The following is a 22,497-nucleotide window of genomic DNA, read 5'->3' on the forward strand; positions in this document are numbered from 1 at the left end:
GGCAGCAACATTTGAAATGAAGATTCAAAACTGGGAGACAGGGGAGGAAATAAACAGGTGTACAAACTAGAGCTAGAGTAGGTACTGTAACAGAAATCAAAACTTTTACTGTGCAGTTGTAATGAGTAAACAAGTAAAAAAAAGCACTAGTTTAGATTATGGGAGTGGACTAGATAGATTATAGGATCCAGCATGACCTTTGAAAAAGGCTTCACTGGTTGACAGCTCTTGTAAATTTTGAATGTTGGAAGCAATATAATAATAAATAAATCTATTTATCTCATCCATTTTCTGCTTCTTCCAGCGAAGGGTCGTGGGAGAGCTGGAGACTATCCCAACAAGCAATGCATGCAAGGCGGGATAGACCCTGGACAGCACACCAGTCCATCACAGGGCAGACAGACACAAACACAGACACGCACACACTCACACCAGGGCCACTTGTTTTCCAGAAGCTACTGTAGTTAAGCTGCCAGTATGTCTTCAGACTATGGAAGGAAACAAGAGGACCTGGACAAACCCAGGCAAACACAGGGAGAAAATACAAACTCCACACAGATCCACACAGAAGAATTGAACCCAGGACCCCATCGCTGTGCCACTATGCAACCCCCCCCCAAAAAAAAAAACGTATCCTGCCTTTTTAGATTACAAAAATGGATTAAAATGAATTGTGAATCTTCCATTGTATCTCCATGTTTAAGCACAGATGATCATCAACACACTACTTCCCCTATTCTAAGTCGAGTGCTCTCACCCTCCTGGGATATTCAGCTAGGCACCTTTGCTAAACTCACCCGCTAAGTAGTTTGCCCTTTGCATCTCTCCTTCAAAGTCAGCTTGTAGCTGCTGGCAGATGTCAGGGCTTGTCTGTCTATTTAGGCAAAATTGCTGCATACAGCGTCTGTCAGACAGATCAGGAAAGAAGCTGTTGTGTGTATCATCTGTCTTAGCTTTTGCTTTCCATCTGCATCCATCAGTTACCTGCTTTCATTGTGACCCACCTGCCATTTCAATTTTTGTGGGGGGTTGTGAAACGCACACAAAAATGTCTCTTTCTATAGCTTTCTAAATCAATTGCCTTGTGTGTGTGTGGACGAGGGAGAGGGGTTAATGCCCCAAGCCTCAGGCTCTGATGGGTCCCACTCTCGAGGCTGGAAGAGTGAGTAGACTGTAGATGCTATACTCTGTAACACCACTGCTGAGATTTGTTAAGCAAGTTCACAGCATGCATATTGTTCATGCACACAATTGTTAAGCTGACATCATATGAGAACGTTATAAGCATGTGTCCGTGCTGATTTTTAGCTAATCGTTAGTGGGCCTTATCAGGGTTGGGGAAAAAATACACAAAATATTGTGATTGGCTTTCTGCAGACACAGTACAATTACACGGGTTTTACGCCTTCGAAAATCACAGCAACAAAGAGAGCATCTGTATTCGTGGCCAAATTATCGGACATCAAGGAACAATAGAACCAAATGCCACAGTGATGAGGAGGAAACTGAATATCAGGTGCTGATGTCGCATATACTTACGATTTGAACAAATGCAAACATAGGTTGGGAATTTCCATCTGATATGTCACAACCAGAAATGAATGAAGCTTACATTGAAAAACACTGGGAAACTGCATATCTGGGTGATTCACAGACAATCTTATAACATCTAGGCTATTTCTCTGATCTTAGAGTGCCACAAAAGAAAGAGTTAATCTCTAAAGAAACCAAAACTGCAAATTCCATTTCTAAAATCTATAAATAGCAAACACAGGTACTGTGCTGTACAGAAATACACTGACAGTGGCTTCAAATGATTGAATGTTAGGCTTTGTGGATTGGCCATTCTGTCAATGGTGAAGGTGATCACATCAACCCTGGGTTATAGATGCTTGATTAAACTTGTCAAGAAGAAGCTGGAATTCACAATGCAGGCAGGACAATACTTACCGTGATTGGTAAGATCTTCATAGCTGTAAGATATTCCAGCAGCTAATACTGTTATCTTTCATAATTCATAATATAACAACATATGAAACAGGTTAAGGGTTCATTATATGTTGAACGTTAAAGAAAGGAAAAATAAAGTTTTGTGAAGGATTGTGAGGCACCTGAAGAAGACTTCACAGCCAAAAAGTTGTGTTTCTTTTCTTTACCTTTCAGCATTAAATAAACCTTTATCTGTTCCTTTGCAGCCTACACATGCTGACACAGCATTGTCTAAAACAATATACTGTAATATACTGTGTGTTGATCACAGCAGTTTTCCACTGCTGTTGAACGTCATGTTAATCTGTGTAGATTATTAACTGATTAACATCACTGATTTGTTCCTGGACCTAACCCATGTATGGGACAGCCTTGACACTTTCCACCAGGCATGTATGAACAGACATGAGCTGGCTCATTGCCTGGGAGCTCGCAGTGCTTTCAGTGAAATCTGAATCACTCTTCCGACAGCCATAACTCCCAAGCTCTCCTGTAGGAGCTGTGGCAAAGGTGCGTTCTCTGCAGGAAAGTGGCGGCACAAGGGAGCACACACCAGTGATTAAAAGGGGGGTGATTCCAAAGTGAAAAGATAGAACAAGAAAGAGAAAATGAAGCTAAAAAACATATCAATTCCAAACTTGAACCGAGTTCACCAAACTCAAACAGGGTAAGATGGCAAATGTCCAAAACTTGTCACAACTTAAAAGTTCAGTGAGTGTACTGGGGAGCAGAAGCTGGGGGATTCCTTGTGATTAAAAAGGTGTGACTCCCAAACACATCAGCTTCTGATGGCTCGAGCTCTGCCCGATTAAAGATGAAGGAAATCAGAAGTGTATGAAAAAAACGGTCTTCAGAAACGGCGACAAACAGTATCTTAATTAAGCAATATAAGTGGGATGAGCTCCCGCTCTCCTGAAACTGAACTGAACGTGGTTATGACCCTGCGGGTGTGTGTTTATAAGAATTTTCACAGTTGCCCCTTCTCGAGCCCTTCTGATCCATTCCCTCTGCTGGTCTTGTAGGAGGCAGGCAGAAACCAGTGCAATCAATAGTAATAACTGCATTCAGGTAAACCCTTTCCATCCCAAATGATCCCAAAGCACTTTAACCTACCGGCAGGTTTGCTGGGCTGGTACCTATTGTACCTATTCACGTGACAGTTCAGAAAATTTCAAATGTTTGCCGGCAAGTGGTTGGCAGGAAAAACACCAACATGAGGCACAATTGAGCTTCTGCCCAGATCGAATGCCGAGCTGAGATGGTGCTGATAGCATGTCTACCTACACAGACATCCGTAGATGCCTAGAGGAATCAATGCCAAGGCACCCCACAGCCGTAAAGGCGATTGGAGGTGATCTGTCTAGTTATTAGGGACATTCTCTAATATTTTGGCAGGGCAATACTGTATATAGTTTCGTCTGATTCTGAGTTCAAACTGGGAATCTAACCAAGAGCCTTGAAAAAGGCATCATCCTTCCAAAACTCCTGCTGTAATATGTTTTGTTGCACTGTAGAAAAATCAATAACATACAGTTTAAAATTCATGTAACAAAAGAGAAATTTCGTCGGAACAGAAATCCAACCTCCCTGGACATTTCTGGTACAGCACGTACATAAGCTTCTAATTGTGCGCTATGGACTGGACTCATTAATTATCCTTTTGAATTATAATTAAATACGACACTGCACAGAAAAATATGAGCCCCGAAACCGTTTGAACATAAATTCAGTTCTAAAGAAGAAACCACAGAGAAGCCACTGGAAACAGCTGAACCTAAAGGATGTGAATAAACATGTTTTAAAGACATACACTACGGTACATGCAGTCTCTTACATCAGTACAAAAACTAAAATACAACAGGTTTACACGACATTAAAACCTATTATTTATATTTCTTTATACCATTTACCAATTTTCATTCCGTTAATCCTCGACTAGAAATATACTAATTAAGTATGTGGTTGTATCTGAATATTGTGGTTGTATATGTTATAAGTACAGAATGACTTATAATTTCATCATGACTAAAAATCCCTATTTGGTGCAGTGACATATTTGTGTGATCTCCTGTCTCACAAACTGAAAATGACTTGAGAAAGGAAGAAGTTATGGTTCAATGGGAAAATACTCTTTAGGACCTACAGTATGGTTAATAAGGGGCTGACCATCCTGATGTCCACATAGATATACTCCCCCTCCTCCAGGCAAGCAAGTATTGACTTACCATCTTCTGTTGGTACGTAGATATTCAGGTAGAGGCAGTCCTCACTCTGGTTCTGAATGTAACCGGCCACAATATCCAGGTTGTCTGTAAACCACACAGGGAGCATAATTTCCGGCAATACCCCCTGGATGTTTTGTGGGCAAACATGAGCAAACTGGGTAGCATTTCTCACATCCGGCCAGGACCCAGGGGCCTCAGGAGGCTGGAACCTCCTGTCTCCGATGGGTGGGGTGGCATAAGGCACCCCAAGGTACTGCTCCACTGGGCCGAGAATCTCATTGTTGAGGTCCTTTTTGATGCCTCGCAGCTTGCCGTAGTTGGTGGTAACCATGGGATATTTGTCAGTGCTGGAGGTGTCACCTTTATGGCACGAAGTCAGAGCCACTCTGAGAGCCAAGCCAAGGAGCCAAACCAGACAGGTGTCAGACATTCTCTGGGGACAAGACCTGGCTGTCCCTACTCTACACTCGGGGATGGCAAAGAGGTACATTTTCGACGGGCGCTGCGTTTGGAGTGTGCTACTATTCCCAAAAGAAAAAAAAAAAGGCTGCCTATGTATTTGAAAAAGGCAGTATAAAAAAGCCGTCAGAGAGGAAAAGGCAGGGAGAGAAGGGATTGGAAAGGTCAGGAGAAAGTGGTTATAGGTTACTCAGTTTATTTCAGATCCGGCAATTCTGGGCTGCACAGAGCTGGTCTGCGTTTGCCTCTCTGTTCCGTTCCATCTTCCCATGCAACCCTCATTCAAATGCTGGGCGCCTGATGGCTTCACTCCATTCAGCGATGTGCTCTGTCAGGGCCTGGAAAACAGCAGAGGGAGAGATTAGGGATGTTATTAGATTTGCTTTGCATCTACAACCAGCAAACCCGACAAGACCAGACATTATTCTTTAGGAACCAGGGAAATTCTGAATGTTCCAATGTTATTGAAATTAATTTGTACAATATTCAATTGTCAAACATTCTGAAGCTCTGTGTGATACATTTATTTTCAAATTACCTCAGGACTGAGTGCTCAAAAAAGTTATGGTTTTGTTACTCTGATCTTTTTTTCTTTTGTATGCCAATGAGATGAGTAACTTAGTACTTTCACAGTAACAGTCTTTTGAAGTGACATGTCTGTTGGTAAATAAAAAGATTGTAAAGCCCTGTGTTTAATGTGTTACATCCGCTTCATGTTTATAAGATGTGTGTCAAGATTTTTCCAACTTCAGCAGGAAGTGCTTAACCTCTGCAGTGTCAGAGTCATTCCACACAGTTTTATTATCTCTTAGATCCTTTGAGATGTGCTGTGCTACATTAATGCAAGAAATGCTTCTTCTTATTAATACTATTTATGATTAGCTGACTTACAAACATACAAAAAATCATGAAGAAATAATTCAAATACAGCACTTGTTCCAGGTAATAGCAAAGGAAAACGTGATCCATTGAGAAGTAAGCCACAGAGTAAACAAGAGTCAGGAATCAATGACAGTATGGAAGGAATGCCATCGAGCAGGGAGCAGGATTGGTTGGCGATAGGAACTCACGACTACATAAGGGAGATCACAGGTGCTGTCTTAACAGATGTGTCCCTTAGGTGGTCATGTACTGAGCACTTCTGGTTTCAATGTTTATTTCAAGTCAGGCCTTGGAAGTGGGGAAACGGGGAGTAGGAACAGTCTGAAAGAAGAGAAAGCTTCAGGGAGAGACTATAGACTTAGGCAGGGTGGTGAAGACACTGGAGAGACCATAGACTGAGACAGAGTGGTGAAGACACTGGAGAGACTACAGACTGAGGCAGAGTGGTGAAGACACTGGAGAGACCATAGACTGAGACAGAGTGGTGAAGACACTGGAGAGACTACAGACTGAGGCAGAGTGGTGAAGACACTGGAGTTACTATAGACTGAGGCAGAGTGGTGAAGACACTGGAAAGACTACAGACTGAGGCAGAGTGGTGAAGACACTGGAGTTACTATAGACTGAGACAGAGTGGTGAAGATACAGTACTGCAGTTACTATAGACTGTGGCAGAGTGGTTGAGACAGTGGAGAGACTATAGGCTGAGGCAGAGTGGTTGAGACAGTGGAGAGACTATAGGCTGAGGCAGAGTGGTGAAGACACTGGAAATACTAGAGACTGAGGCAGAGTTGTTAAAACACCGCAAGGTGAGGAGTGTTTTGAAGTACTGTAGATGTGTGCAGCTACAGGAACAGGAGAAACAGGGGTAACAGTGTGGCATGAGAGAAACAAGACAGGGAAAAGACTGGGCAAGCAGTTCTACACTGACACTGACAGTGCAGACAAGAGCAGATGTGAAACAGAGATTTGTAATCCAATTTGTCAATGACTGGATAGTACATACTGTATTTCTTAATCACACTAGAAGCTACCTTGGGAAAGTATTTGCTCTGAGTGAAGAAATAATCCATTGGCGAATATATCTGACTGCGCGGAAAGAGAAAAAGAGAGGCAGGCACAATCTCATTCCCTGGAGTGTAAGAGCTGCAGGTGTCTGCCACATTGTAATTAATAATAACCAGCAATCAACTGATGGATTCTATGGGGCTTTTAGAATTGAAGGTAGATTTATTAAATCGCCTATTTAACAAAGAGCTCATATTTACTTTGATTATCAAAATGGTGTGTTGGGGAGAGCAAATATATTGAAAAGACATTAGAAAGAGAGGTGTGAGAAGAGAGTGAAATTCATAATTACTAAAGTATACAGCTCATCAGCTATAAGTGAGTAAGCTATTATAAAATAAACTTGAAATATATCATCTCCAAACAGCTGCTCCTCAGCTCCCTGGCCTCCATCACTTGTAATTATATATCACTTGTAAGATTTTTATTGGGCTTATGATGGTACTGATTATACAGGTGCACTACAGCACATAAAAGGACACAGAAAAAGTTTGAAACCTTAAAAGGGCTGAAAGAAAGACAGGCAGGAAGGCAGGAAATGAGAAGAATCTAGAAGGAGAAGAGAGGGAGAGAAGACAGAAGTAGTTGTGTAATTCATGGTGAATGGACATTTGGAAGACCAGGCTCTCTGTGCACATCCATACATCCATGTTCTAACCATTTTATCCTGTTCAGGGTCACAGGGGAGCCTAAGCCTATCCCAGAAAGCAACAGGTGCAAGGTGGCATACACCCCGGACTGGATACAAGTCCATCAGAGGGCAAACACACACACACAGTACAGTACAGACACAGACACAAACTCGACACAAAAAGGACTGCAAAGCAGCCATGTCGACCACTGCATTACTGTGCTGCCCCTATCTGCACAAACGACGAGTTCAATTAAGGCACTGCACGCCAGCTTGATCAAAGCCACTTAGGAAGTGCCGCCAAGCAAAGAAGAATTAATCATTCATTTCTGCTGAACCCATTTTGACCAAAAGGGACTCTTGGGTTCCCTTTAAGACGAGTTTCGTACCTGTGGTAGCTCTCACTGTCAGGTATCAAATCAAGCTGTAATTCCACGTTTGAGGAATCGGAGCTCGAAGAGCAGTGACAGACATCAACAAGGACAATGACTGAGGTTTCCTTATTAAATTTCTTAATTAGATTTCACACACATCAGGACACAGACATCTGCCATCCAAAGCCTGATCACCAGGCTTAGTTTAGTTTCACAGATGAGCTACAAAGGCTGTCTGAAGGCCGCAGTACAGTATGTCACACAGTCCAGACCACACTAACTCATGTTTCTGACATTAGGCTTCAGGGAGATACGGTTACAAGTTGTTAGGTTGTTATAGCTGGATTTTCTTGTGGAACACTTTTGCAACAGTAGTTAAGTGCAAGATTTTTTTTTCTCAAAACAGGCGTCAAGAGAGAACACATATTAACAGTGCGAAAGAACAAGGAGCTGGGGAGAGAGGGGGTTTAACAGAGATGGTTTTGTGCCGAGGCTCGTGGTTTTTTTGATGCAGCTCATTTACTCTGGCTAAATTGCTCATCGATTGCCGGGCGGCTGAGCTCTCTGCTCAAGCATTGATCTTCCTTTCCTGGCCTCTAGACACACTGAAATTTGTCACCCAACATCACACCCAACCCAGTTCTGCTTACTTTGTATAGTCTTTCTGTGAGACTGTGTTCGGAGCATTTGGACAGGGGCAGATGCTTTCGTTTGAATCTGTTGGTTTAGTGATGCCTGAGAGAGCAGCAGGGGGCTTCTGGCATGATAGCCTCCAAGATATCATGTGCAATTGTAGGTTTCCAGTTAGTGATGACTCTTACAGTATGTGAACTTAAGGAGTTACCTAACTCATTGAAGATTCTTTCTTGATTAATGTAGGTTTTACCTGAAAAGGTAATACCACATTCTACTCTTCGTCCCTGCTACAATTTCAACCAAGTAATTGAGATTCCCTTAAGAGGCACTGGGGTGATTTGAGTGGTAAGGAAACAATTCATCTTTTAAAATGGATCATATTAAGGCCACGGCCTATTTGTCTTCAGATGTAACCCTAACTTCAAGGCATGCATTAAAACAGCAGATCCTACCCGACGCTGAAGCAAATGAACCCTGAAATCCAAAAATCAAGAACTTGCAGAAACTGCACTTGTTTGATTGTTTATGTTTTTATATGCTTAACTGGGGATAATGGCTGACGGTCACAGTCTGGACTCAAATTTGTAGAATTGCTAAATCATTCAAAATGAAATGACAAGGGCAGCAGAAATCTTGTCGGCATCACAGTGTGAACCCAGTAGTATATATATTGGCACAGCATTCCCTCTGTTTTCTAACCACTTCTTCCAATTCAGGGATCAGAGCCGGCAAGCAACGGGACGCCAGTCCATTACAGGGCATGCGCGCGCACACACACACACACACACACACACACACACACACACACACACACACACACACACACACCAGCCTGATTAATCTACCAGTGTGTCTACGGAGAGTGGGAGGAAACCGGGGCACCAGGAGGAAACTCGTGCGAACACATGGAGAACATATGGACTCCACACATATCGCGCTCCAGATGCGGAACTGAACCCAGCGCCCCAGCGCTGAAAGCCACTGCACCACTCTGCTGCCCCCTGAAGACTCCGTCTACCGCGAATGTCTACTACGCGTGATTTGAAAATTAGGTTTAACGAGGAACGATCAAAATCTTCTGAAAGTCAAAATGTACCATATGAAACACTCTGTTGGTATCCACTACTGTTATTGGTTATTCAAAGATCTCTACCACATTAGCTAAGCTTGGCTAGCTAAGCAGAACTCTGCAGTACAGTAAATGTGTATTTATTTGCGGCATGAGAGTCTAAAAAAGACTACTGTGACAACCAGGTGGGCATGTTTTAACGGGATCTTTAAAATAGGTAGGTCCAGGACAAGAGACACACCGAGGGTTCAAAAACAGTGTTCTTTAAATAGTAGTGCGCCAAAAACAACCAACCACAAACCAAACATTTGAAAAAAGCCAAACTCACTTTTGAGCTCCTGACTAGATGTCTTCATGTACCTAACTTGCCAGGCAGCTAAGCTGCTTACCAGCTTCTCTCCCTGAGACTCTTCACACAAAAAATACCCTTCCAGCCTACAAGCTACAGCCTACAAGCCTACAGCCTACAAGTCCACCCTCAGCCTCTTACAAAAATCTTCTAGTGTAAGTATACTCAAAATTCACAGTTCCAAGTTCATGGCCAGTCCTCCTCTCTCTCCTGATAGCAGATATCATCCAACTGACTCACCTAGAAAGCCTCTACTACCTGTTTTCTAAAAATTGTCACCTGACCAATTGTCTTCTCACAAGCGATCAAGTGACAGAGGGCAGCCATACTCATTCCCCATGGCTTTCTGGGAAATGTAGTCCAGACAAGGCTCCATCTTATCAGAACCTGCTGCCCTCTCACACTACAGTACGTGCTCAGTCAACAACCATCCTGGGATATCTAGAAATGAAAAAGCAGGGGCGGGGAGGAGTTAAAAGCCTTGCTATAATCACCTCTGTACACCTCCACAGCGCCCCTGCTTAGCAACACGCTGGAACACTGAGCTGAATTTCCATACAGCAGAAGTATTGCACCAGGCATTTTTTTACAAACATGAATCAAACTGCTCAGCCAAAATCTCAAAAATGTGAAATAGAACACCACAGGGCTCCCAAATGGCAGTTCTGCCTTACAGCAGCAATTCCTCCTAACGCCTCTTCATTATAGATTACATCCTAGTTTCCAGGCAATAATCATTACTGTCAGATCTACGGCATTCTGGTACAAATAACAGATCTTTAGTGTGATTATACACCTTCCCTTCGAGTCAGTCCTCGAATCGGGAACTTCCAGCTCTAAATGCAGAATGTTCACAGAAAAACTCCCCAGTAGCAGGTTTGAAGTTATTACCTTTATTAAGACAGTTACAAGTTACATGTAGCACAGTGGTACATCACCTTTCAGTTATTGTAAGTCTCTATTCTGGACTTGTGGCCAGGAGATTCCCTGCTCTGCCACTCACTGTGTGTCACTTGTCCTGAGCGAGATTCTGGGTTTTCTTGTGCTCTTTTGGATGATACATCACAAAGAAGTCATGTTGTACAGAGTTCCTGTTCTAAATGCCTCAATATTATAGATGAAACTACTGTTGGACCTACAGTTTACCCCTAGTTTCTGTATGTTTTTATTAATAATAGTAATAGCATTAGTATTAATGGAGCAATAATACTGGGGTGTATGAAACCACAAATTACAGCGGGTGCCATTTATAAAGAATTCTTTTAAAATAATCCTGTGTTTCAGAGGAATAGATACTGAAAGGAAATTCTGCAATACATGTTTTAAAGTTACTATATAAATAATTAAACACAAACATATTGTCACCAGTATCTTCATTTAGTCTACTAGAGACAGCCTACCGGCCACTGGGAGTGAACGGCCCTTGATAAACTCAGAAGACCCTGGAGCACAGTTCAACAAACAAGACGCACGACAGTCATTCGTAGAATTAATGATGGACAAAGCCAATATTTATGTTTCCATCTGCATCATACAGATTGTATGAGTTATTTTGTAAATTTCCTAACAAAATATACAAAGGGAGGTCCAATCTAATATTTATTACTGATTGGTCCATGAATCAGTAGAAGGGTTTAAAGCATTGAAGTTCTCTGAGAGGCTGCTTGGGTATAAACTATACAGTATGTGATGATTTGATTAACCTTCCTTTTTTAAAGCATCACAGATGCTGGAAACACAATATTCAGAACGGCAATGGACTTTGAGGCTTTCTAAGACATCTGCATATCTGTACTGTACTGGATACTTAGAATTATGTTTGCTAACAAGCAAACCAATGTGTAACTTTTTATTTTCTTGATAGAAATGTCAGGAATCTAAAAATATCTGCCCTTCCCTGTGCTGGGTTTATATGCAAAGCAACAAAACCTACAGAAGTCACAGTGTAATAGAGAAATGGAGAGCAATTGCAGAGCTCAGATGACTGACAGTGGGCAATTTGGGAATTAGTTGTAGTACAGTAATGGTTGTAAAAAAAGGGCCTGTTATTCATGCCTGTAATCTGGAGGGTGATGGCACTTGTTTGTTATTTAAATAAATTCAGAGAGGCAAGACTGAACACAGAAGCATGTTTCATGTTTCATTTCATGTTATTAAGGCCAGTCTAACACCCCAGCATGCTTAAGGCCGTGTATAAAACTGCGGGACAGTCTTAGTTGTCTATGGCTGCAAAAGGAGATCTCAGCAACTCTGAAACAGGGGTGATTGATGGGTTGTGTTCGGCAGGAGCTGCAGTAACCAAGACAGCTCAACTTGTTGATGGGTGAAGGAAAGACCTCATCAGCAAAGGGTGTGTGGATGGTGAAATCTGTGCATTAAAGTGAAGTCAAAACAGGTGGGGAACTGCAAATACATTTCCTGCAAATTTCATCCTGGGACACAATCAGGCACTTTTATTAAAAATAGTCCACAAAGAAGTCCATGGTTGAGCTGCACTGCACAAACTACTGCACCAGGAAATGCACATTTGTAAATCCAGTACTGCAAAGAGTACAGGCAATGGTCTACTGAGCAGTGGAGCAATGTGATGCATTTAGATAAATCATCCTGCACTATGATCTCAACAATTACAGTGGCACTAACCCAGAGAACTCTGCAGCCCTGAGTTCTAGCACTTCTGTAATGTTGTGGGCAAATTTTTGGTCCACTTTCTGTACCTTGCTGCTTAATGTAGAGCATGATGGGGGGAAGGCAGAAGAGAGGAAGCGAGGCTAATGAGATATAAAATAATATCGAAGGAGAGAGAAAGAGCAACACATTAGAGACAAGGCAAACCTAGAATGAACAGATTTTTTACCATAAGTCAAGAAACTTACTTTCACATAGCGTAACACTTGAGTTGTTGGCCCATGTGATGTTGGTAAAAACTTCAGCGCAGAGAACGCTGTTGCTGGTGGTTAACTCTGTCTTTGATTATTAATAGAGCGCACATGGTGGGTTGAAGGTGGATTTCATTCTGAAAATAACAGTAATGTAGAGTACAGCAAACTACTGTTATATTTAAGGTCTGAATGCCACTCAGCAGATTTTCTGTTTGTCTGCTGCAGGTGTATCAGAATCTGCAAAATGTAAATAATGAAGGCAGTGTCTCCGCTGCCCTGTATGTACTGTACCTAACCATAGCGCAAGTCTTCTAGCTATATCAGCAGAATTTAACAGGGCCAAAACCGACCGCGCTGCAAATATATTTAAATGTCAAGATGCAAGAACGGCACACGTGCAACATGAAATTGAAACATGAATTGAAATGATAAAAAAAACTTGCATTATGGTAAATAACAAAGTGTTTTACAGTAACTGTACAGCACATTCATCGAAAACTAACACAAATCATAAAGGAGTGCGTCAGCAGAAAAAGAGCACCGGATTCTCTGTGTTCACGATGAGCAGTTCATTCATTTTTTCTTGATGTCAGAAAACCCTTCACATTCGCGTGCGGTCTCCCGAGACAATGCAAAAAAAACTGAAAGTGGAGTGAATCTTACTTTAAATATCTAAAAGTACTCAGAATAATGTTATTTTGATAAAGGAAAACTCAAGTAAAAACAAAAGGTACCGAGTCCGAGATTCTGAGTGACCAGGCGCCAACGTACAGTACAGCACCTGCAGGCGAGAGATACAGTACATTTGTAAATCTTTCTGCTCCAGTTGTGGTGGAAAGTCAGGGAAAAAAAAAACACCTCAACCATGTTAGGCTGCAAATCCCAGCAGCTAACAGTGTGGGTTATGCAGTCAACATGAGGCTCTAAGAGTCCGTGGAGGTGCCACCAACAGCACTTCAGTGTTTTACAATGTGGTCCTGGATAGTACAAAGCCAGAAATCGCAGTAGAAGCCTAATACAGAAGAATCTGAGTTCAGTAGGGCATGCTGAGTTCAGCAATGCACCTTGATGCCCCTTGTTATGGTAATATTATGAATACCCCGTGCCATGGTGTTCCACTATACTTTCTGATTTACTTGACCATGGTACAGTAAGTGAGCGAATTACTAAACAAAAGTTTTCATATGCAAAATCATTCTCTAAATAAAATGTTTGATGGAATTCAAGAATAGTAATACAGAAAGTATTCTTTCGAACTATCCAAGTGCAAAAGAAAAGGAAAAAGGGCAAGAAAGAGGAAAATGCAAAGCAGGGAGAATAGACTGAGAATAAAAAGTAGGCCAGGCAGGGGAAAAAATAAAGGAAAGAGACAATATTTCAGAAAGACCATAAAACAATAAATGAAGAACAAAGACAAACTAAATCAATGTGGGGTTTTTTTTTCTTCCTGTCTCTGGAGGGATTTTATTTGCTTGTTTGTTTGTTTGTTTGTTTGTTTTAAAAAAGTGGTGACTTTGCTTTGTTATGGACTTCCTTGGCAGAGTTTAATTTCTTTGGATGATGTGTTGCATTCCTCTGCATTACCCCGGGCAGATCGCTGCTCCCTTGAGGTGTAGGGCTGCAGTCCCCTGCTGACGAGAAAGTGTGAGGGGACTAGAGAAGAGATAACTAATTAAACCACAGAGACCCCCTCTTAGAGCTGTTCCTGGGCTGAAGAGGGACAAGCAGCCCTGTAAGGCGGCCTTCATTAATTATTTTATACATAAAATGTTCTGTTGTTACTTTTAATAAAGATCTAAGCACCGCTAGGAGTACAATAGAAGCAAAAAGGCAAAGCTGATCATTTCTGCATTACTGCATCATCCACTTGTATCGCCTGCAGTTTCCAGGTCTGAACCTGGACCTGTTACAGACCAGCACGGCTGTGAAAGCACATCGTGTCAGTCTAAACATCTGTAACATGTAACTAACAAACGTGGGTTAATGGCAAAATACTTTGATAGGTCCTGTGTCAAAGGATCCATAAACACAACACAGAAAACTGTGGAGTGCCCTCACTCTGCTTAACCAAGCTGAAAAATTCCTTGGAGCTGAGCAGGAAGGATGACAAGGAAGACATGTTTTACACAACCCAGTCCACATGGACCAGGGATTTCAATCTGACTACCTAAGATTTTCTTGGAAAGCTGACAAGCTTGACCAGAGGCTATGTCTGCCTTTGTCTATGACTGGGACTCCCCAGGCATGCATTTATCGACTCCAAGTGTCTCTGTACCTGTTTCTTATATAATGTGATGCAGTACACAACAGCACAGGCCATACTTAGATACCTAATCCAAGTTCCTGTAAATTACTTTGAATTGAAAACAATAACAACATCAATATTAGTTATTATCCATCCATTACCCAAAGCTGCTTCAGCCTTTGGAGAATTGGAGAGAGAATCTAATTAGATGACACCAGTCGATCATAGGGCACACACACGTTTTCTTTGACAGTACGTCTTTGGAAGTGGGGGGCAAACAGTAGAAAATCTACGTGAACAGAGAGACATGCAGAGGGCCTGGAATAAAAACCAGGACCCAGCTGTATACCAGCAGTGGATGGAAATGAAAAAGTGGAATTTACTTTTCAGACAGTCAACCAAACCTTGATAATATTCCAGTTTTCTTTTTCCATAACGACTCTGCTGGTGAAAAGATTAAGACGTCAGACGACGGTCTAAGCAGGGAGCCCAGACTGTCCCAGGCAGGATGCGGGTATTTTGGAAACAGACACAAAACATGTTTTTGTGATAAATGGAGTGCAGGAATGCCATTCTTTACCCTTTTGTTTTTACCTGACATACCAATTCAAGATTTTGACAGACAAAGTCTCTGTTTTTACTGACACTGAGAAATGGGAGTAGTAGGCGGTGGGTCTACAGACTATGGTGCCTCCATGACTGTCCCCCCTTTAGAACTGCCATGTTCACTTTATAGTCACTGCCCAACTCTGCATGGACTATGTGCCTTTGTGCACCTCTGTATTCTACATGTGCTTCTTTTACTGACAGCCTCCCTGTTGCTGTTTAGAACTCCCCAGGTTGCTTTGTTGCCCAGGGGTCCAACAAAAAAGAGCAACATGAGGAAAGAACCGAACCACAGGGGAGGCAAGGTCAGGGGGCGTTTGCTGTGCACATCCCATACACGGCCTATTGTCTGCTTGACCTTCCAGAAAAACACGGTCCTGGGGGAGAAGCAAAGGAGACTTGTTGCTCATATTGACTGGCTACTGGCTGCCCTGTTATGTCCTGGTTACAGAAGTCCTTCTCGTCGAGCACATTAGCCAAGAGGTTCAGCAGCTGCACCTGGAGAAGGGCAGATAACAGGTGCAAGCCCTGCTCGTTGCCCTCCCTTTAGCCTCAGAGCCCCTCGTTCAAGAGGCTGTGGCAGCGCCTGAACACCGTGCCTCTGGACATCCCACTTCATCCGGATTTATTCTTACAGTCTTCATGGATTACATGGCACCCGAATCCCTCAGAGAAACAGCTAAGGAATTGATCCCTGAATGGAAACACTTGCTTGCTGCAGGTTATTTTTGCTTCCATTCTACCTAGATTGTCTTTTGCAAGGTAACTGCTGTATATTCTTATACAGTACATGTACAGTAAGTAGCAGCTATGTAAGCTGTGGTGTCTGCACTGCGGGTAAGACCTGTTCTGCAGCCCAGTTGCAGGCTGTTTTGCAGTCTGTTACAGGAGAGGGACAGTCGTCACCAGCCAAGACGGTGTACCTTGTTCTGTACGCCAGGTCATGATGGCGAGCCTCCTGAGGCCCATTCCCTGGTTATCCAGTTCTATAAGGATGTAAAACGCTTAGCTCCTGGTATAAGAGATTGTTCTACAGCACATCCTATTTCCCTTTCAATGCCATTTCTTAGAGTATGCATTAGAACTGTGTTTGACTGCCTGTTATTGTCCCTGCATGGTGTGTTAGTGATCTACATGGCTGCTCAGTGCAGAATGCTTGTCTGCATCTTTCTGGTAAGAGCTCTAGAGTGTCATTATGCCATAACCATGTATTTTTTCTTTTTCAGCTGAACCAGGTGATGGAACTCTATCTCCCTCTTTCTCTTCTGTTGATGACTAATATTTGAGCACACCTTCTCCTGTGTGGAGCTTGCAGCATTACACAGAGCAGACATGGGTGAGGCATCATACTGACCATCACTGTAGTGTCACAGTGGGACGGAAGAAAAGAAAAATACAATAAAAAGAAGTAAAAACACGGCCTCAATGCTCTCTCCACAACCCCCTCCGGGGCTGTCGCTGGAATGTTCTCCCCTTGCGGGGATTTGCTCGTCCCTCCGGGGAGGTGTTCAGTGTGCTCTTCAAGAGCCCCCACAGTTGCGGCTCGTCTTAAATTAGTCAGGTCAGCTGTGGTTGCTAAGGCAACACGTCGCCCTAAATCCAGGGCTCCGCCTCCACACTGAACACGCTCCGTGTTCTGCCTCACCGGCTAGCTGCAGCTCAGATGTCAGACAGACTGGCCCACTGAAATAGGGCCTACTCTACTGCCACACCTCTGGATGAGTCTGTGTGTGCTGGAAGGTGATCATGCTCTTGTTGACTTGTACAGATCATGCCTACTCTACAGTGTCCATGCCTACACTACAGTGGCTCCTCCCACTTATGCACTGTTTCACCGAGTATACTGCCCAAACCTTTTTAAAGTTCCATCACCTAGATAAGTTTGGTTTCCAAACTTCTTTGGCAGCCTGTATCCAGGATTAATCAATTAAGGAGGAAGTACAAAAAAGTAAACCTTCCCTGTACTCTCTCATGATAAGGGCTGGAAGTAGATATCACACAAACGATTAGCCTGTTTGTAGCGCCAATATAAATGCTTAGGCCACTGCCACTAGAGTACTTATTATTTTCTTACAGGGAGCCAAGCTTACATGAGTTACCTAAACTTTAAAGATGAGTCTCTTGAAAAAGAGCTATTGATATATATTTATAAGCCAAGCAAATCTTGACACTTAAAGCTGTAAATGAAGTAAAAGATAAGATATTTGGATATTTCATCTCATTTAATTCTGTGAAGAGTTGAAATTAAAACGGGGCTAAGGAAACACGAGATTCAAGATTCACACAAACGTTCTGTATGAGGTTGAAAGCAACAGTTCAGGGCACACATTTAATTAAAGCCAGCTACCAAACAATAAATCAGTTAACTCATAACTGAAACCAATAACATACAGTACATTCAATGTATATGTAGTAATAAAAGAGCTACAGTATAAAAAAGTCATTATTTATGTTTAGTGGTAGAAGAGTTGGAGGTCTCAATCATGTTTGTCAGGGATATCTTTCCTGTGTTTTGTGCAGGGCTTGTTCAATCTCGTTGTGTAGGCTCTTTACTGGAGCTAAGGCTTTCATAGGTCAGGGATCTAGACGGTGCTTACAGATTGCTTCTGTCATTTTTTTAAGTGGATTTGAGTTTCATATCATCTTCCATTTCTGATCTTCATTTACTTTTGCTGGAACCAACAGCTCCCTTTGAATTGTTGAAAATGAACAAGAAAGATGAGACTGTGGAAAGTGAACAGAAACTCCAGCATGCATTCAGCCAAGAGGAAAGGATTATACTGTCTTTCTGAAGAGACACATCCCTGCCAAAACCAAGCAGGAGTCTGCAATTGTGGTGGTGTTCAGATCTAAGACATAAGTGTATCAGATATTGGTTTCCTTTCATTTGTAAAACATAAAACAGTGAGGAGAGGAACATTCTGGAATGATCCATGTATAGCACAGATAAATTAGATGAGAAATAAGGCCTTTTAGGCAACCATCATGAACTGAAGCATTTTAACACTCACAACTGTATATGAGTGGGGGTTTGATGCTCAATTCCTGTGCAATACACAGGGCTCTGCTAACTCGTGTGGCAGGAAAAACCTCAGCAATATACATATTAACAATGCACATCTCTGGAAAGTGAGTTTTTCTATTTTTAACATACCATTTTATATCTGTTCAACAGTGGTTAATAACTGGCTGTCCCCTGCCACTGGCCTTTCAGTAGTGACATTTCCAGGAACTCATTTACTGTGACAGTCAGGTTTACAGATTAATGACAGTCTACCATGACATTAAAACAATGAATTGGCGTACGCAAGGAAATACAGAGAACTGGTCACACAAGGACACTGTTAAACCCCAAAGGCATTATAGCCACTAGACAAAGAAATTAATATGTTTTTTTTATTTCTGGCATCTAGTCCCTCAGAAAAGTAAACACAACCACTTGTGTTTAATGAAAAGGAATCACTGATGCGCAGGAAGCATGGAATTGTACTTTAACTCTAGCCTGCCTACCTGTTTTTAATGGAACATGGCTTTTCAGTTAAGTGGGTAATAACAAGGTTAGAACTCAGCTGAACTTCAACAAAGCAAGCATGTCTGTATTTAATAAACTGCTGGTTAAATTCAGCCCTGTAGCCTGAATATCCTCAAAGCATTATACCATACACTTTCTAATAATTATGCTGAGTAATGCTGTAAGGGCATCTCTGTAAAATGAAGCCGAAATCATGAAATAAAAATCTAAACAATACATTTCAAAACAATGAATCAACACCATAAACCAGAATATCTAAAAATGCTAGAGAGAAAACCTTATTCACACCACCATTTACCAGAGCTAAAAAAAGCTACCAACTGACTCCATTTATTTAAGAACATATAATATCTAATAGTCGTATCAGAAAGGTTCAGACTAGATTTGATAGAAATGGTGCCTATTTATCTTTCTGTGCAAGATTCACTGTAATGAAAGGTCCTGACACCAAATGCAATTTATCTTTCATTCTGTGAATGTCAAATATGTACTTTAAAGATGAAGAAAATGCACTTATCATATTGAAAGCATTACGGCCAATAATTTTACTGCATGTAAGTTTACTTCTTAGAAAAACCAAAGTCTGGGGAAAAAAAAATTCAGCCCAGAATTCATCAGGTCTAAGAAGTTAATTCCCTCTTTGATCAGGTTAGCTTTTCAATGGCACATGCCACACAAAATCAGACATCACAGGATGTATGGTTAGCTGCTCAGTCTCAGATGCAATGCTGTCTGGAAAAAAAAAAACATGGACAAAGCACAACTTTCATTTTCTAGCTCGTGCTTAAGACCCTTAACATTCAAATATGTACAAACATGAAACTATGTTTTTTGAAAGAAATTACTGACTAGAACAGTAGGCTGCATGGAAAACATGCAGTTTCTCTCACTTGTAGTTTCCCCATCTACTGCAAGTACAGTATTCCTGGCTACAATATTAGAACACAAGAACAGCTACAGACGAGAGGAGGCTATTCAGCACATTTAAGACCCAAGAATTGCTCCAAGAATCCCATTCAGCCATGTCCTGAAAGAAGCCAGGGTATTGACTTCTGGTAGCTCCAGAGCAGAAAAATCTCATTTGTAATCTGGTGATCACAGCTATACAAAATATTTTAAATGTGGACTTACTTACTACAATTCTAATATAACATCTCTTGAAATTACAGTATGTACTGTATCATACTATTTTATTTTCCATTGCTTCTCTTGATTTCTAGAAGATTTCCATCACATGTCAGCACTACACTAAGGTTTTTGTTTACCTACAACTCAGCAGTCTTGCATTTTTTATAAAAGTCCATTTTTTACGATTCTACAGTGTTTGATTATCTTCTTAGTTTGATATTGCCAACCAACTGGTCTAGTTTTTGAACTGTGTGAGAATCGAATTAATCTAATTCATTGACATACATTAGGTAGATCCCTGTGGTACTTATCGCCATTTGAAATGATTCACGTACACTATGGAGCAATAAAATAAACGACTAATAATAATGGTATTTTGTTTAGCGAAATAAGGAATCCGGAAAGTGTGTAAAAAGGAAGAAGGGTGATCATAGGAGATTTTAATTTCCCTCATACAGTCTAAGAAAATCCAACTGGGAGGTCAGGAACAGCAACTACAATTCTTTACTCCAGCTAGAAGGAATGTGTGGATTGATCTAGATCTGATTTTCAAACAACCAAGATACATTAGGAAAACAGAGCTGTGAGAACTTTCAGGAAACTGGTTGTGGAGCCCATGTGGCTAAGACTCCTGTATGGTAGTACGACACTGGAAATCTTGACACTGCTTGAGACGGATCCTTGCAGCACAACGCTGTTTACACCTGCCTCATTAGAAGTTGAGGCCCTTAAGATGATGTGCTGCTTCCTGTTTATTTCCCACTTCTTTTGAGATTAATCAGAAGATTAATATCTCTTCTGCTGGATCTTATAGCTCTGGTGAGATATTAATATATCATGTTGCTGCTTTTATGTTATCAATTGTCCCTGTTGGTTGTTCAAAGTCTAGTTATTTGAGTAATACATTACTTTTCTAAATCACATTGTGTTGGGAGGATTCTTCCAGATTAGTTCTATTGCTTCCATAATGTTAGCAATAACGGAAGTGTTATAACAATATAATAATAACTGGCTGGTCCACTGTTTTCTTAGTTCATTCTTCTCTTATTTTTTAAGAACTTAAGATCATGAATCTAAGAGAGTCTATGAATAACATATTTCATTTCCATACGAACTCTGGGAAATATGACCAATCTCCAACAATGTCTGTTGTATGTTGTAAATCCAGTACAGTACCAATGGTGCTCCTTCTATAAGACCTGGTATGTTTTGTAAATATTTGTTTTGAAAAAACCTGCATGAACCATTCCATTTGCATATTCACTGTTTCCTTTTGGTCTTGTAATATCTAATAGATGCCTTTACTGTCTACTCTCCAGTTTACTTCAGATTTTACACTTCCTGGAGCACTGTAGTCCTGAAAATTGTTTCATATTATTTTTTGCTTCTGCTGCAATACACTATTCTTTTCCGCTACTCTCATCACGATACAGCTGAGCATGTAGTCATGACTATCTTTTAATCTTGAATCCTTTTACATAGCCTGTAGAACACCCTCCATCTTCTGTTTTTTATTATTCTCTCAGAGAAACCATTTAGGCCATATTTTCATAAATTTTGAGCTATTTCTTTTAGGGATATATTTGTATCGAGTCTTTAACACTCAATACAAATTACATTCTTTGTCTTTTGACTCCGAATCTGTCTCTTCCCAGTTCATTGCTTGTACACTTTGCCTCATTCTTTTCAAATGTACTTTTCTAAAACTGTAAACTCTAAATGTTGTGAGAGATTTTATATAAATGGTCACACATTCTAGTCACAGTTTCCCAGTGGCTCATGCCTACTCCCTTAATTATATCCTGGTTCGTTTGAAAAAAAACTAGGTCAATTAAAGCATTTTCTCTAGTAGATCATTATCCATTTCAACTATATCAATTTCAGTGTCTGTATTTCCCATGATAACATCAAAGATTTATGCGTGAATAATTAATATTAATTCATTCGGTTGACACGGTTGTCCTGGTTCTCCTAAGGTTGATACCAACAGAGTTCCAGAGAATTTGGAATTCCAGGGAACTTGTTCCATCACCGACCAAGGCACCTAAATCTACTCAGTACTTAGCCTGTCTTCTCACTCAGAAGTCTGCAGGTCAGGCAGGCCCACACTGTACAGGACATCGGTTTAAACCTGTAACAACCAAGAATCCCCAAAACACTGCCTCTCTTTCACTGGGAGGGTGGCTTTTAGGTGCTTTGTGGCCTATCGGTCCTCTGATTTGCTCCGCTCAGCTGTCTGGGACTCGGTCCTATGAATCTACATGCTCAACCACGGATATCTCCATCCAGAGTCAATCACCTTCCACATCCCACACTGGCTTCACTGTGCTATGACTCTTTGCCTTTTTTATGACAAACTCTTTGTAACCCAGCCCAAGAACCCATCTATCCATTTTCTGGACCACGTTATCCAGTACAGGGT

General features: G+C 41.4%; 1 protein-coding gene across 3 annotated transcripts in view; it reads right to left on the reverse strand.

Annotated features, from left to right (window-relative positions):
- Positions 1–22,497, reverse strand: part of nlgn2a (neuroligin 2a) — a 234,534-nt gene that overhangs the window by 131,274 nt on the left and 80,763 nt on the right. For all 3 annotated transcript variants that reach the window (XM_088628444.1, XM_088628443.1, XM_088628442.1), the window contains exon 2: positions 4,215–5,011. In XM_088628444.1, the coding sequence (XP_088484570.1) occupies positions 4,215–4,704 (490 nt within the window). In that variant the 5' untranslated portion in view covers positions 4,705–5,011. The remainder of the gene's footprint in view (positions 1–4,214; positions 5,012–22,497) is intronic.

This window comes from Lepisosteus platostomus, chromosome 4 (genome assembly GCF_059453375.1).
Source record: "Lepisosteus platostomus isolate fLepPlt1 chromosome 4, fLepPlt1.hap1, whole genome shotgun sequence".
Taxonomy (NCBI): Eukaryota; Metazoa; Chordata; class Actinopteri; order Semionotiformes; family Lepisosteidae; genus Lepisosteus; species Lepisosteus platostomus.